The sequence below is a fragment of the Micropterus salmoides genome, unplaced genomic scaffold, assembly GCF_014851395.1.
Source record: "Micropterus salmoides isolate LMB-PRFRI ecotype aquatic unplaced genomic scaffold, ASM1485139v1 Ms_hic_scaffold_17, whole genome shotgun sequence".
In the NCBI taxonomy this organism is placed as follows: Eukaryota; Metazoa; Chordata; class Actinopteri; order Centrarchiformes; family Centrarchidae; genus Micropterus; species Micropterus salmoides.
In genome coordinates this window covers 6,601,619-6,615,724 of record NW_024040817.1, presented here as the reverse complement: position 1 = coordinate 6,615,724, position 14,106 = coordinate 6,601,619, and the positions used below count along the sequence as shown (strand labels likewise).

Here is a 14,106-nt window from a genome sequence, read left to right as displayed (position 1 = left end):
ATATTTGGCATGCTAGATATCTGGCTGGCGTCTGCGATGGTTCACCGTTTTGATGCAGCGTTAAATAGTTCACACATAACGACAGGCGACCACCGATCGATCACTGATTTACCCCTGATCACAGCCTGACGGTCGCCGAGCTCTCAGACGGGCAACTCGGGCTTAAAATTGTGTAGTGAGAACTAGGCTTTACTGGTGACCACTGGGCATCACAAGGGAAGGACAGTTATCTCGGGGTTACTGCCCATTATATTGTTGAAAAATTTAAACAGCATTCACAGGCTTTGACCATCTTGAAACTGAGGAGAGACATCATAGTGAACATTTTCTGGATGTAGCAGTGGAACATTGAAAATAAAGCAAGCACACTCCTTACACTTAAACATTTGTCAGTGAGTTAAAATTTCAACAAATTATGAAATTAAATAAATTTGATTGTGTTAAAAAAAATTTTTTATCTCTGACAGCCCTACTTAAAAAGTATTTATTTTTCAACAGAAGACAACAAGAAGTGTATATATTGTATACTCCACTATCTTAGCCTACTGGCATCAAGAAAAAGGCAAATTGATTTAATGTTTTTAAATTTTTTATTGAGTCTTCTTCAGGTAATACTCAGTATGTGTCAATACAGAAAGTCGACCCGATTCAACAAAACAAGCTCTACAATTGATTACATCAGCACTTCTACATCAAACTACAAAATATTTACAAAATTAAAAGTTGAGGTATCACTTGGTATCCGTTTGTATGGATGCAGCCCAACAATGTGGAAAAAGAAGAGTTCTTTCATGTTCTGACACAAATATAGCCTGTTTGTGAGGCAGCTGTCCCAGCAGTGAGGAGGAAACAGCATGATATGTTGAGGACAGCTACAGTTCACTGACTCTGTGTGTTTGCATATCTGTCCTGCCTCTCTGCTCCCAGCCGTTAAGAGGCCAGTGTTGATCAGTGGCTGTCCAGGCCTTTCAGAGCCACTGACACGCCGGCAGCACAATGATGATGTCACTGATTCTACTGCTGGCCACCCTGGGGCTCCTTGTTCAGGGTGAGACTCTCTTCTGAAAACTTTGCTTCAGGATGCAACCAGGTTCACCACAATGATGTTCTGCTGTGATGGAGAAACACTGAAACAAGCAGCATTTACCTTCTTCCATCTGTTCTCCATCTTAAAGAAATGAGACTCTTCTGTTTGGATGCTGATCATCTTTCTCCAAGCTGGATTTGTCTCAATAACCCTTCTCCTCTTTTTCATCTTTTCCAGGTTCATCAGGACAAATCATCCTGACTCAGTCTCCTGGATCTCAGTCTGCTGTTCCAGGACAGACTGTCTCTCTCAGATGTAAAACCAGTACAGGTGTTTATAGTTCTGGTTACAGCTGGCTCAGCTGGTACCTTCAGAAACCTGGAGAAGCTCCTAAACTCCTGATTTATACAGCTACAACTCGTCAGTCTGGAGTTCCAGATCGTTTTAGTGGAAGTGGATCTGGGACTGACTTCACTCTGACCATCAGTGGAGTTCAGGCTGAAGATTCAGGAGTTTACTACTGTCAGCAGGGTTACAGCAGACCGTTCACACAGTGATACAACGTCGTACAAAAACCTCCCTCAGCTGGAGAGGAACTGATCTGATTCAACAGCCGCACTGAAACTAAAATAACAGGAGGTTTATTTTTAAAAAAAGCTTAATATCAAATCATTTTAGCACAAAACATTTTGGATTGGATCCAAACATTTATACTTTTGATAACTTTATTAATATAAGATTTAAATAATTTATCAAAGCTGTACTTTAATATTTAAATTAATATAATCTATGAAGATAAACAAGACAAGAACACTAGTAGTATATATTTTGGGTAATTTGATCGCACAATTTTTCATAGAAATGTGAACATATTCATTATTGAAATTAAATAACTAATAAATCTCAACATCAAGTATTTCAACAAACACGTACTATGATCGACCGATCAGTAACATGTTAATTATTTCCTTTTGTCATCTTTGGTTTCTGTGGTTCTTATTTATCTTTATTTTGATGATGTTGTCCTTTTTTTAGACTTTTGTAGTTCTATTACAGGATAATGCATGTTGGATACATCAAAAGCAATTACAATATTACAGTTATTACTATTTACACAGTTTAGAATGAAGAGATATGATTTATCTTTGAAATGGCTCAAAATGTTGGGCCATAAAATGGTTTTTTATTACAGATAAATCTGTGACTATAACAGAAAAGATACTACAGTCATGAAAGCATTCATAATACTGTGATAATAATAAACCTGAAAACAGCTGATTAGATGAAAAGGTCTTTATTATCTGGAAACACTGAAATAATATTGAAACAGTGCAACAAGCTAGTAAATCTTGCTGTTGAAAGATGTCAAATAAAAGAGAGAGACAGTTCCAGAGTGCAGAGTGAGAGCAGGAGCAGAGGAAAACCAGTAGCAGAGTCCCAGTGAGTCAGGTCAGGACTGGGAACACTGGTCTCTCCTCAGTGTCTCTGAGAGCGGAGTCTGGGAGCCCTGGGTGGCCTCACAGGTCACAGAGCCCACCTTCCTCCACTGGTCTGCAGAGAGCCTCAGGGTGCTGCTCCAGCTGTAGTGGCCGTCCTTCTGCAGCACCCCGGGGCTCCTGCTCTCCTCCCAGCTGCTGCTGCTGCTGCTGCTGCCGTCCACCTTCCAGGCCAGACTCCAGTCTGAGGGGAAGCCCTTGTTGGCCAGGCACATGAGCGTGGCCTTCCCCTGCTGCAGCTCCTCGCTGGAGGGGGGCAGCACCGTCAGGATGGGACGGGCATCACCTAGGAGAAGAACCAATCGGCTTAGAGGACGGGGACCACACAGCTGGTTTCTGCTCCACCAGTCACTCACTCACACATTGTTTCACTTCCTTTAAGAAACCTCTCATGCATATCAGCACAGAAAGAGTCCTCATATGAGCTGAAAGATATCAAACTGCACTGGAAATAAAACAATCAGGTTTTAAATTTGGAAATAAAAAAATATTTACTGTCAAAACTCTGAAAAGGGCAAAGTACGTATTTTTACGTTTATAAAAATGATCACTGACACATTCCTAATCAATCCTCTGGTAAACGTATTGATCCATTGAGAAGCAGCATCATCAGAGTAATCCAAGTCCCTGTTGGAGTCAGTCAGAGCATTTCCATAGAGAGCCACTCTGCATCAGCAGCACCATGCTCCAGTGCTCTGGGAGACTTTATAGTCCTGAGAGTTGAACACTGGATGACTGACAGCTGTCCTTCATGACAACAGAAGCCACAGAAATCCTCCTCATCAAAAACATGACTTTGGTCTCCGTCCTCATCTGGACTCTCCTCTGCTGCTGCTTCACAGGTAAAGTCCAGAGAATCAAACTCCTCTCCTCTATGAACATCCGTCCCTCTGAAATGAAGCCCACAAAACCATGACGCTGCTTTATGTGTTTGTCTCTGTATCCTCAGAGTCCAGAGGCCAGATCACAGTGACTCAGCCTGGAGCAGTGAGCTCTGCTCTGGGAGCCTCCGTCTCCATCAGCTGTAGCGTCAGTCAGCAGGTGGAAGTGGGATTATCAAGTGGTAAAGATCTGTTACATTGGTACCAACAGAGAGGAGAAGAAGCTCCTAAACTGCTCATTTATAGGGTTAATGAGCGAGAATCAGGGATTCCAGGTCGTTTTTCTGGCAGTGGATCTGGGACTGACTTCACTCTGACCATCAGTGGAGTTCAGGCTGAAGATGCAGCAGTTTACTACTGTCAGAGTTATCATTATATCAACAGTCAGGATGTGTTCACACAGTGAAAAAGCGTCGTACAAAAACCTCCCTCAGTCAGACTGAACAGAAACTGAACTGACTGCTGCAGCTGGAAGCTACTGCAGAGACTGATACAGTTCACTGAGGACACACACACACACACACACACACACACACACACACACACTCTAAAGTTGGTTGAAAGTTTAGAGGAACATTTGTACATAATATTGGTGGTTACAATCTGACCGCATCAGCTGAACAATATTGATTTTGATTGAGCCGGCTCCCGTCTGAGAAAAGATTTCGCCCCTGCACCTGTTTACAGAAACACTTGATCATCATTATAGTTTATTTCTGATTGCTTAGCAAACTTTTTGAAACTATTGGCTATTTTGGCCAATCTCTACACACTAACCACAAACCCTTACACCAAAAAAACAAAACATTATATATCTCTTGCAAAACCCTTTTTAAAGTTCTGTTGTTGTTTTTCCAGTACACACAAAAATCTCTGAGTGAGCACACAAAGCAGTAATTACATACTGATACTAAAATTGAAAATACACTTGCGATTTTTTTGCGATTAAGTTTTGTCATGCATGTAGCAAAACTCTCAAACACACAGGTGCCCAAATGTGTAAAGATGTTTGTTCCTCAGTTGTTTTACACAAAATAAGTTTATTTTGAAAGGGACTCTGTACTGCAGCCTCACCCAGTGTAGAGACACTCAAGCTGATGATACAAGGGGCAACTTTTTGAGCAATATTGCTGGGCAATCTTGCTCGTGGCAAGTCTGACTATGTTTTGAACGGATAGCGGCAGTGCGGGCAGGTGGCAGAGTGGTGGGGGAAGGGGATTACGGTAGTAATCTTGCAATGACCATATTTACAATGTGGGTCTCCTGCTCTGGGGCTCTGAACAGTCGACCTGTTCCACCAGATACTGGTTTCCTTGACCTTGTAAAAAACATTTGTCAGACAGATTGACAGATCCATGTCATCACAGTACATATTACTGAACCAGTACCAGAGCTGAACATCACCTACGATTAATAACTGCTTCTCATTTCAAAATAATTTCAGATGATACCTGCAACAGTAAAGCAGCTCAGATTTGGGGGAATCTGCTGCCCAGCCTCCCTCAAGCTCATCCCATGGTTGACAGGATGGTCAATCACAGTTGCTCTGATTTCATCAGTTGTTATGTTCCTGACTCCACTTTCTCTTCCTCGTCCTCTTCTTCTCCCCCTATCCTACTTGATCTCGCCCTCTCCTCCTCTTCTTTCTTCACATCCTAGTCCATGTCCTCCTCTTCCTCCTCTAATTCTCACCCCTTTAAAGCCTCCATTGTTAGCCAAACCAAATGTTTACCTGTGGCCTTTTCACGTGTAGTGCTCATTCTCAGATTTTATTTTCACGTGCTAATGTGGAATAATGTCACAAAACATTGTAATGTTTACGGTTTTGATATAAGTGTGATATGAGTGTGAAGCAGAGAACGTGCTTCAGTCTGGCACACTTGGTAAACGATTTAAATATAAATGTTGATGGTTTCACAAAGTGTTTAAGTACTCAGAGAAAACTGTAAGAGATGTATTCACTTAAATACTCAAAAAGGTCACACAGGTTTGCACTGTGAGTGGACTAGAAAGGCCATTTAATCCCAAACTGAATGAAGGGCTGTTTGTTATTGATCACACATAACTGACCAAAACTCTTTTCTTTCTTCTCTGAGGGGGGGGGGGGACTATCCCTTTTGCGTCAATTGTTGACATTTAGGGCTCTGAGGTCAAGTTGTGTAAAGTTGTGAAACGTTGCAGTTTTGTTAGTTTTTAGGCAACAAAACTACTTGGTTAAGGTTAGGAAAAGATCATGGTTTGAGTTACAATAACTACGTACGTCAGTTAATACGTAAGTTAACTAAAGTCAATTTACGTAACTTGCTTAAATAAAAATATTTAATGATGAGTTTTTGTTTCACATGGAACCCCGGTCTCCTGGTTCAAAACCCGGGTTCTGGCCCTCCTTCCACGCCAACCACCTCCTTACTCAGTCTTTTCTGTTAAATATCATTTACCTGCCTTTACAGTCAAGAACTGACGCTACAGGGCTTCCCCAGTACGTCGAATTATGATGGCAAAGGGATTCCCAGTGCGTCACAAACTGACGACTATGGCTCTTGACCATACGTTCATGTGTGACTTGAGAGTGAGAACGGGTTGGAGGGGGAGAGTTTGGGTGAAGTATAGGAGAAGGTCCTAGCACCCATGGTACTGAGGTTCAGGGCTTGACATTAACTTTTTTTGCTCACTAGCCAATGTGGCTAGTGGTTTTTCAAAGTTACTAGTCACGCAGCATTTTCACTAGCCACATTTTCGTTGTTGGGAAATTACTTTTTATACGATTAAAGTTGACAATGGCACGCTTAAATTGGCGTGCTAAAATGTACTAATATTGTCATTAGCTCTGATAAGGTTGTGTAAAGCTCCTTTTGTTGAAAAAATTGTCTATTAAGATAAACACATTAAAATAGCAGCTTCTTATTGTATATAATAAAAGTGCTGCATGGGTGTAAAAGATTGACTGAAAAGATAAAAACTAAACTAAAAACAAAATTTACCAGAAACATTGATTAAATCCTAGGCTAATTACTGTAATACAGAGTAGAAAATTTGTCTGCATTAGAAACAAAAAATGAAAAAAATCACACACAATTAAGGCAATAGGATTAAAATGTTAAGTATAGGCCTATATTATTTTTGTGCACTTTTGGAGTGTTTGTTTTTCCTCAGAGCTCTGACTGTATTTATGTTTATCATCACGAAGCTCTGCAGTAGCTCTGAGTAACTGGAGATATGAATTGAGTATACAGGTATTTATTTTCCAGATTATTCCCCTGCAAATACATCTTCTGCTTTCAGACATGGCATGAAAACTTTTTATTAAAACACAGAATCAACTCTATAAAGGTAGTTGTGATATGACGATCTGGGGCTGTCCTGCTAGTAGGAGTCTGTTTTCTTTTATAAACACTAGCATGACGGTAATCATGAAGATATCTAGATTTTACAGCATTTAATGGCACTTTCTTCCTGCTTTTCTCCGCCTCTGCTCTGCCTTTTCTCTTTCCTTCGTTCTCCTGTGCATTTTCAACGTCTTGTTTACAGTGTTGTTCGTCAGTAGCGCGCAAGACAATAGGCTTCACTAATGGACCAATGAGCAAACACTATGTGCAGCAAGTACTCATGGGAGTTTGCTATTATGCCTTTTGACAAGACTACAATTTTTCAACACGCCAAAGTGGCTAGTGGGAGTGACTGTGTTACCCGCCACAGCCGAAATTCACACGCATTTGGCGGGTATGCGGGTGTTAATGTCAGGCCCTGCTGAGGTCGACGGTTGGTAGTGCCAAAGACTTGTTGCAGAAGACCTCAACGAACGAGATGGAGTGTAGGTCTGAATGAGGTCAGACTGTGGAGGGCTTGAATGTTAGTAATAATGTTTTAAAGTTAATCCTTTTGTGATACAGGGAGCAAGTGTAGTTGAATCAGCAGAGGAGTGATATGTTCTGTGGACTTGGAACGTGTTATGATCCTTGCTGCAGTCGGTGAATAAGTATGCTAGGAATACCTGCTAAAATTGCACTGCAGTAATCAATGCGTGATGTGACCAAGGCATATCCTAGGACTTCCGTTGAGTTTTGAGTTAGAGCAGGACATGGTTTGGAGATGTTTCGTACGTGGAAAAAGGCAGTCCGGGATACGTTATGCATATGGCTGATGTAAGACAGGGTACTGTCCAATATTACATCAAGGCTCTTAATTTGCGTGGAGACAGGTATTGCGGTTCCCTTTATGGGGAGTGAGCTGATGTTGGTTTTTGAACCAATGAGTAGTAGCTCAGTCTTACTATTGTTGAGTTGCAGGTAATTAGTTGTCATCCATGTCTGTATGTCATGTAGACAGGCAGTGAGTGTACTGGAGGGGAGTGTGGAGCTGGGGTTAGTGGACAGATAAGGTTGTATATCGTCAGCGTAACAGTAAAAATGGATATTGTAGCCCCGGAAGATGTTGCCAAGAGGGAGGAGGTAGATGATGAATAGTAGTGGTCCAAGCACTGAACCCTGCGGTACTCGGTAATGAACGCTGGAGGTTTCCGACCTGTAGTTTTGTATTTTTACATATTGTGACCTTTCTGAGAGGTAGGAAGTAAACCATTTCTCACTTCTCTATCAAAATGAAACTCTACAGTCAAAACCTTTTCAATCCTTTTTCAAAACGGCATTTTTGTGACAAAAGGATGCACACACTGTTTTTACTCTTTCAGGCAGGTAACAACACACTGATGTGCTTTATACAAAACACTGCTGTCTTTAGTACTTTGTATACCTATTTTCTCATACAGGCTTCTGTAAAATGTTATCATCTACTCACATTTCAATGAATACAAAAAATAGAAAGGGAAAAAAAACATTTATAGATTTGTTCTCCTTTGCAGGTTTTTACATTAGCAAAAACACAAAGAAAAGTAGAATTAGAGTACAGTAGTCAATACAATGTTACTGCAAACTACCGAAAACAAAGGCAATGATATACAAAATTATTATTTTACAGTAAGGGATGGTTTATGGATCCTGCCTTCTGTTAGGGTCTGACCACATCACCTCATTCACATCACACGCAATTTCATCCCTCGGTAGACAATGGGGAATATTACGTCTTGTGTGCTGTATCCAAAGCAAACCCGTGTCTCTGCATGCCACTTTCATTGTTTGCAGAAGAGGCATGTGGGCATGTAGTTGGTGGTCGTATGCCAACACCAAGCCGAAAAAGATTTCCTCAATTGGATAAAGGAATGGGGAGTAAGGGGTGAAATATACAACTTTTGTGAACCAGTCCTGGACCAGAGCAGCCCGGTGGAAACTAACGTTATCCCAGATTACAACAAACCTTGGCTGCTCTGTAAATACTGTAATGCTGAAATAGTCATTAGATAGTTGTGTACCTGTTCTCATTTCTGAAAGTTCAAATTATGAACACCACTGTAAAGTTACTCAAGTTGGGCTGGACGCTCAGTCCTGCTTCTCACATGATCAATAACTGTGTGTCTGAACTCTTCCTCCTTGAACTTGTCATCGTTGTCGTCACCTGCCTTTCCCTCCTAATCCCCTTGATCTCTGTCCATTGTTGGCTTCCATTGTTCAAAACAGGTAATCTGACCTTTGACCTATTTATAGGCCTAGACTAAAGCAGTGATTGGTTAGTGATCTGTTAAGCAGTTAGTTGCTGCACCTGTGAGGAGTGGCTGTGTGACCTGGTGAATAAGTGCAGCATTTTGATTGGTTGTGTTTGGAAAAGGAAAACAAGGGACTTCCTGTTGAAAGGCAGAGAAATAGCTTATGGGTTTGGAGATTTGGTGTGTAGTTTGTCGTTTTGAGTGAGAGGTTTCAAAAATTGTGTGATATGTAAAGATTTGTGTGTAAGCTGATGTAAAAAACTGTAAATGTGTGGAATAGGAGAGTTAAATGTGGACCCTTAAACATCAGATCTCTCTCTTCTAAAGGTGTACTAGTAAATGAACTAATATCAGATTATGATATTGATTTATTTTGTCTTACTGAAACCTGGCTGGGTGATGGAGAATATGTTAGCCTAAATGAATCCACCCCTCCCAGTCATATTAATACTCACATTCCTCGAGGCACAGGCCGAGGAGGTGGAGTTGCAGCTATCTTCGACTCTAGCCTACTAATCAGCTCTAAACCTAAACCAAACTATAACTCATTTGAAAGTCTTGTTCTTAGTCTTTCGCACCCAAGTTGGAAATCACTGCAACCACTTCTCTTCATTATAGTGTACCGAGCACCTGGCCCGTATTCTGAATTCTTATCTGAATTCTGAGTTTTTGTCAACTTTAGTCCTTAAAACGGACAAAGTTATTATTGTAGGGGATTTTAATATTCATGTGGACGTTGAGAATGACAGCTTTAGTACTGCGTTTATCTCTCTGTTAGATTCCATTGGCTTCTCTCAGAGTGTTCATGAACCAACTCACTGTTTTAACCACACCCTCGACCTTGTTTTGGTGTATGGTATTGAAATTGAACATTTAGTGGTGTTCCCACAGAATCCCTCTTTATCCGACCACTATTTGATAACTTTTGAGTTTGTATTTCTGAACTACACGCCATTGGGCAAAAATTTCTATACAAGATGTTTGTCTGATAGTGCTGTAGCTAAATTTAAGGATGCGATTCCATCAGCTCTAAATACATTATCAAGTCACAAAGTAACGGAGGACTCCTATGCTAGTTTCAGTCCCTCCCAAATCGATCATCTTGTTGATAGTGCTGCAGGCTCGCTGCGAATGACACTCGACTCTGTAGCCCCTCTAAAAAAGAAAATACTAAAACAAAGACGGTTAGCTCCATGGTATAATACTGAAACTCGCAAATTAAAGCAAATATCGCGGAAACTTGAGAGGAATTGGCGTTCCACCAAAGTGGAAAATTCTCGTTTAATTTTGGCAAGATAGTCTTAAAACTTATAGGAAGGCCCTCCGTAATGCCAGAGCAGCGTACTACTCGTCATTAATAGAGGAAAATAGGAACAACCCCAGGTTTCTTTTCAGCACTGTAGCCAGGCTGACAGAGAGTCACAGCTCTATTGAGCCAAGTATTCCCATAGCTCTCAGTAGTTACGAATTCATGAGCTTCTTTAATGATAAAATTCTAGCTATTAGAGACAAAATTCACCAAGACCTGCCCTCAACTGGCACCGACTTATCTCTTAACTCAGGAACCTTATTAACAGCTGTAGAACCAGATATATGTTTAGACTGTTTTGCTTCCCTCAATCTTTACCAACTAACTTCAATAATTTCTTCATCTAAACCATCAACCTGCCTCTTAGACCCCATCCCGACTAGGCTGCTTAAACATGTTTTACCCTTAGTCAGCACCTCTATACTAGATATGATCAATCTATCTTTATCAACAGGCTATGTACCACAGTACTTTAAAGTAGCTGTAATTAAACCTCTTCTGAAAAAGCCCAAACTTGATCCGGATGTTTTAGCCAACTATAGACCTATATCTAACCTTCCATTTCTCTCTAAGGTTCTGGAGAAAGCAGTTGCTAAACAGCTGTGTGACTTTCTACAGAGCAATAGTTTATTTGAGGATTTTTAGTCAGGATTTAGAGCTCATCATAGCACAGAGACAGCACTGGTGAAAATTACTAACGACCTCCTTATTGCATCAGACAAAGGACTTGTCTCTGTACTGGTTTTATTAGATCTTAGTGCTGCATTTGATACCATTGACCATCAGATCCTATTGCAGAGACTGGAATATTTCATTGGCATTAAAGGAACCGCTCTAAGCTGGTTTAAGTCCTATTTATCAGATCGATTTCAGTTTGTACATGTTAACGATGAGTCCTCCATGCACGGCAAAGTTAGTCATGGAGTTCCTCAAGGATCTGTCCTCGGACCAATCCTCTTCACTTTATATATGCTTCCCTTAAGCAATATTATCAGGAAATATTCCATAAGCTTTCATTGTTATGCAAATTATACTCAGTTATATCTATCGATCAAACCAGATGATACTCATCAGTTAGCTAAACTCAGATAAAACTGAAGTTATTGTGTCTGTCTGGGGCCCAAGCACCTCCGTGACGCATTATCTAAAGATATAGTCTCCCTTGATGGCATCGCCCTGGCCTCCAGCACCACTGTGAGGAATCTTGGAGTTATCTTTGATCAGGACATGTCGTTTAATTCTCACATTAAGCAAATTTCAAGGACCGCCTTTTTCCACCTACGTAATATTGCGAAAATCAGGAATATCCTGTCTAAAAATGATGCAGAAAAACTAGTCCATGCATTTGTTACTTCTAGGCTGGATTACTGCAATTCCTTATTATCAGGCTGCTCGAAAAAGTCCGTTAAGACTCTTCAGCTTCTGACAGGAACCAGGAAAAGAGATCATATTTCTCCTGTTTTAGCTTCTCTGCTTTGGCTTCCAGTAAAATCCAGAATAGAATTTAAAATCATTCTTCTTCCCTACAAAGCTCTTAATGGTCAGGCACTATCTTATCTTCTTATCTTAACTATTGTTACTAGTCCTATTGTTATTATTGTTATTATAATCATTAACATTAAGATTGTTATCATTAACACTACTATAAATATCTGTACCATTTTTTCATTTAGTCCATAGCAACACCACCTTTACTGTCTGTACCTCTGTGTGTATATTGTGTAGGCTGCCTCCCTCCCCTCCCTCTCTCCTTCTATCCTTCTCTTTTTCTCTCTGTTCCTCTCCTGCCCTCTCTCTCTCCCTCTCTCTCTCTCTCTCTCTCTCTCCTTCACCCCAACCAGTCGAGGCAGATGGCCGCCCACCCTGAGCCATGGTTCTGCTCGAGGTTTCTGCCTCTTAAAGGAAGTTTTTCCTTGCCTCTGTCGCCTAGTGCTGCTCTTGGTGGGAACTGTTGGGCTTCTGTAAATTGCATCATAGAGTACGGTCTAGACCTGCTCTTTTATGAAAGGCGCTGTGAGATAACTGTTGTTGTGATTTGGCGCTATATAAATAAAATTGAATTGAATCTCACCCCGGATACAACCTGTTCCAACTCCTCCCCTGTGGTAGGTGCCACAGAGCACTGTACGCCAAAACCAACAGAAACAGTTTCTTCCCACGAGCCATCACTCTGATGAACAGCTGATTTCTGACTCACGGTGTCAGGAACAATTCTTGTGCAATAACCCAGTAACTCTGTCTCTAATCAGCCACCTGTTTACTGGCTAACATTTATTATTTACTTATTCACCATTCTCTATTTCAGAGCTGTTCATACTGTTATATTGTAGATACTGTATACCAAATCCACCTACCTCAAGTCATAACTCCTGCACAAAATACTTATTCCAGCATCCTTTGCACTATTCTTCACTGCACTGTGTACATGTGTACATGTATGCATGTATGTGTACCTGTATATCACATCCACCTCCGACATGTACATCCACCTGCTTCCTTTGCACTCTGATCACTGCACTATTTGTCAATATGTCTATATTGTTGTTTGTTCATAGTGTGTATATTTGTGTTGTCTACACTGAAGTCTGTCTGATTTTATTTTATTTTTATTATTGTGATTTTGTATGAGTAAGCACATCGTGAGCAATGTACAATCCATAATCACATTCCTCATATGTGTACACATACCTGGCGATCTGATTCTAATTCAGCCACTGAGGGGCAGTAAAGTAAAGTCAGAGCCAACAACCTGAAAGGTTCCCTCTGTTCAGTGTCTCTGTTTTGTCAGCTTTAAAAAGACAATTGTTTCTATTGTCTATAGAAAAATGTTTTCACCTGACAAGCCACATTTTTATAGTGAGAGTGGTGAAGCAAAGTCCTGACAAAGACATTAATTGTGATACAGATAAATATATATAATGTAGAAATATAAAGGTGTTTGTTCTCTGATTTCTGCAGATATTTAGACAAATTTTGGACAAAGAGCGACGGAGACCTTTTAAAGCAACATGAAGATGGACGTTGTCCTGCTCAGTGCTGCTGGTTCTGTTGGTCTTCCTCTGATTGGATGAAACTGGTCTTGAAACTTGTTTCACTTCCCTCTCTGAGCTCAGTAACCATGGCAACAGACAGGCATCACTGATGAACCATGGCAACAGGAAGGTTTCAGTACTAAAGATAAAAGTGTGATGTTTTACTGCAAATTCTGATCAACAAAACCACCAGATGTTGGTGGTTAACTGTGAACAGGAGAACCAGTTAGAACAGGTCAGCTGATAGAAAAGTTAGTTAGTTATAACTTCTATTGTTAGTTTGTGTTAATCTGCATGAGGATGTTTTAAACAGGCAGCTGTCCCAGCAGTGAGGAGGAAACAGCATGTTATGTTGAGGACAGCTACAGTTCACTGACTCTGTGTGTTTGCATATCTGTCCTGCCTCTCTGCTCCCAGCCGTTAAGAGGCCAGTGTTGATCAGTGGCTGTCCAGGCCTTTCAGAGCCACTGACACGCCGGCAGCACAATGATGATGTCACTGATTCTACTGCTGGCCACCCTGGGGCTCCTTGTTCAGGGTGAGACTCTCTTCTGAAAACTTTGCTTCAGGATGCAACCAGCTTCACCACAATGATGTTCTGCTGTGATGGAGAAACACTGAAACAAGCAGCATTTACCTTCTTCCATCTGTTCTCCATCTTAAAGAAATAAGACTCTTCTGTTTGGATGCTGATCATCTTTCTCCAAGCTGGATTTGTCTCAATAACCCTTCTCCTCTTTTTCATCTTTTCCAGGTTCATCAGGA

At 40.9% G+C, this 14,106-nt stretch overlaps 2 gene segments (V, D, J or C); both read left to right on the top strand.

Annotated features, from left to right (window-relative positions):
- Window positions 1-995: 995 nt before the first annotated feature.
- Window positions 996-1,612, top strand: LOC119908053. The segment is given in 2 exon segments: window positions 996-1,048; window positions 1,265-1,612. Coding segments are annotated over 2 exon segments (372 nt in total).
- A 1,696-nt stretch (window positions 1,613-3,308) lies between these two features.
- On the top strand, window positions 3,309-3,911 carry LOC119908046. The segment is given in 2 exon segments: window positions 3,309-3,365; window positions 3,473-3,911. Coding segments are annotated over 2 exon segments (390 nt in total).
- The last annotated feature ends 10,195 nt before the right edge of the window (window positions 3,912-14,106 follow it).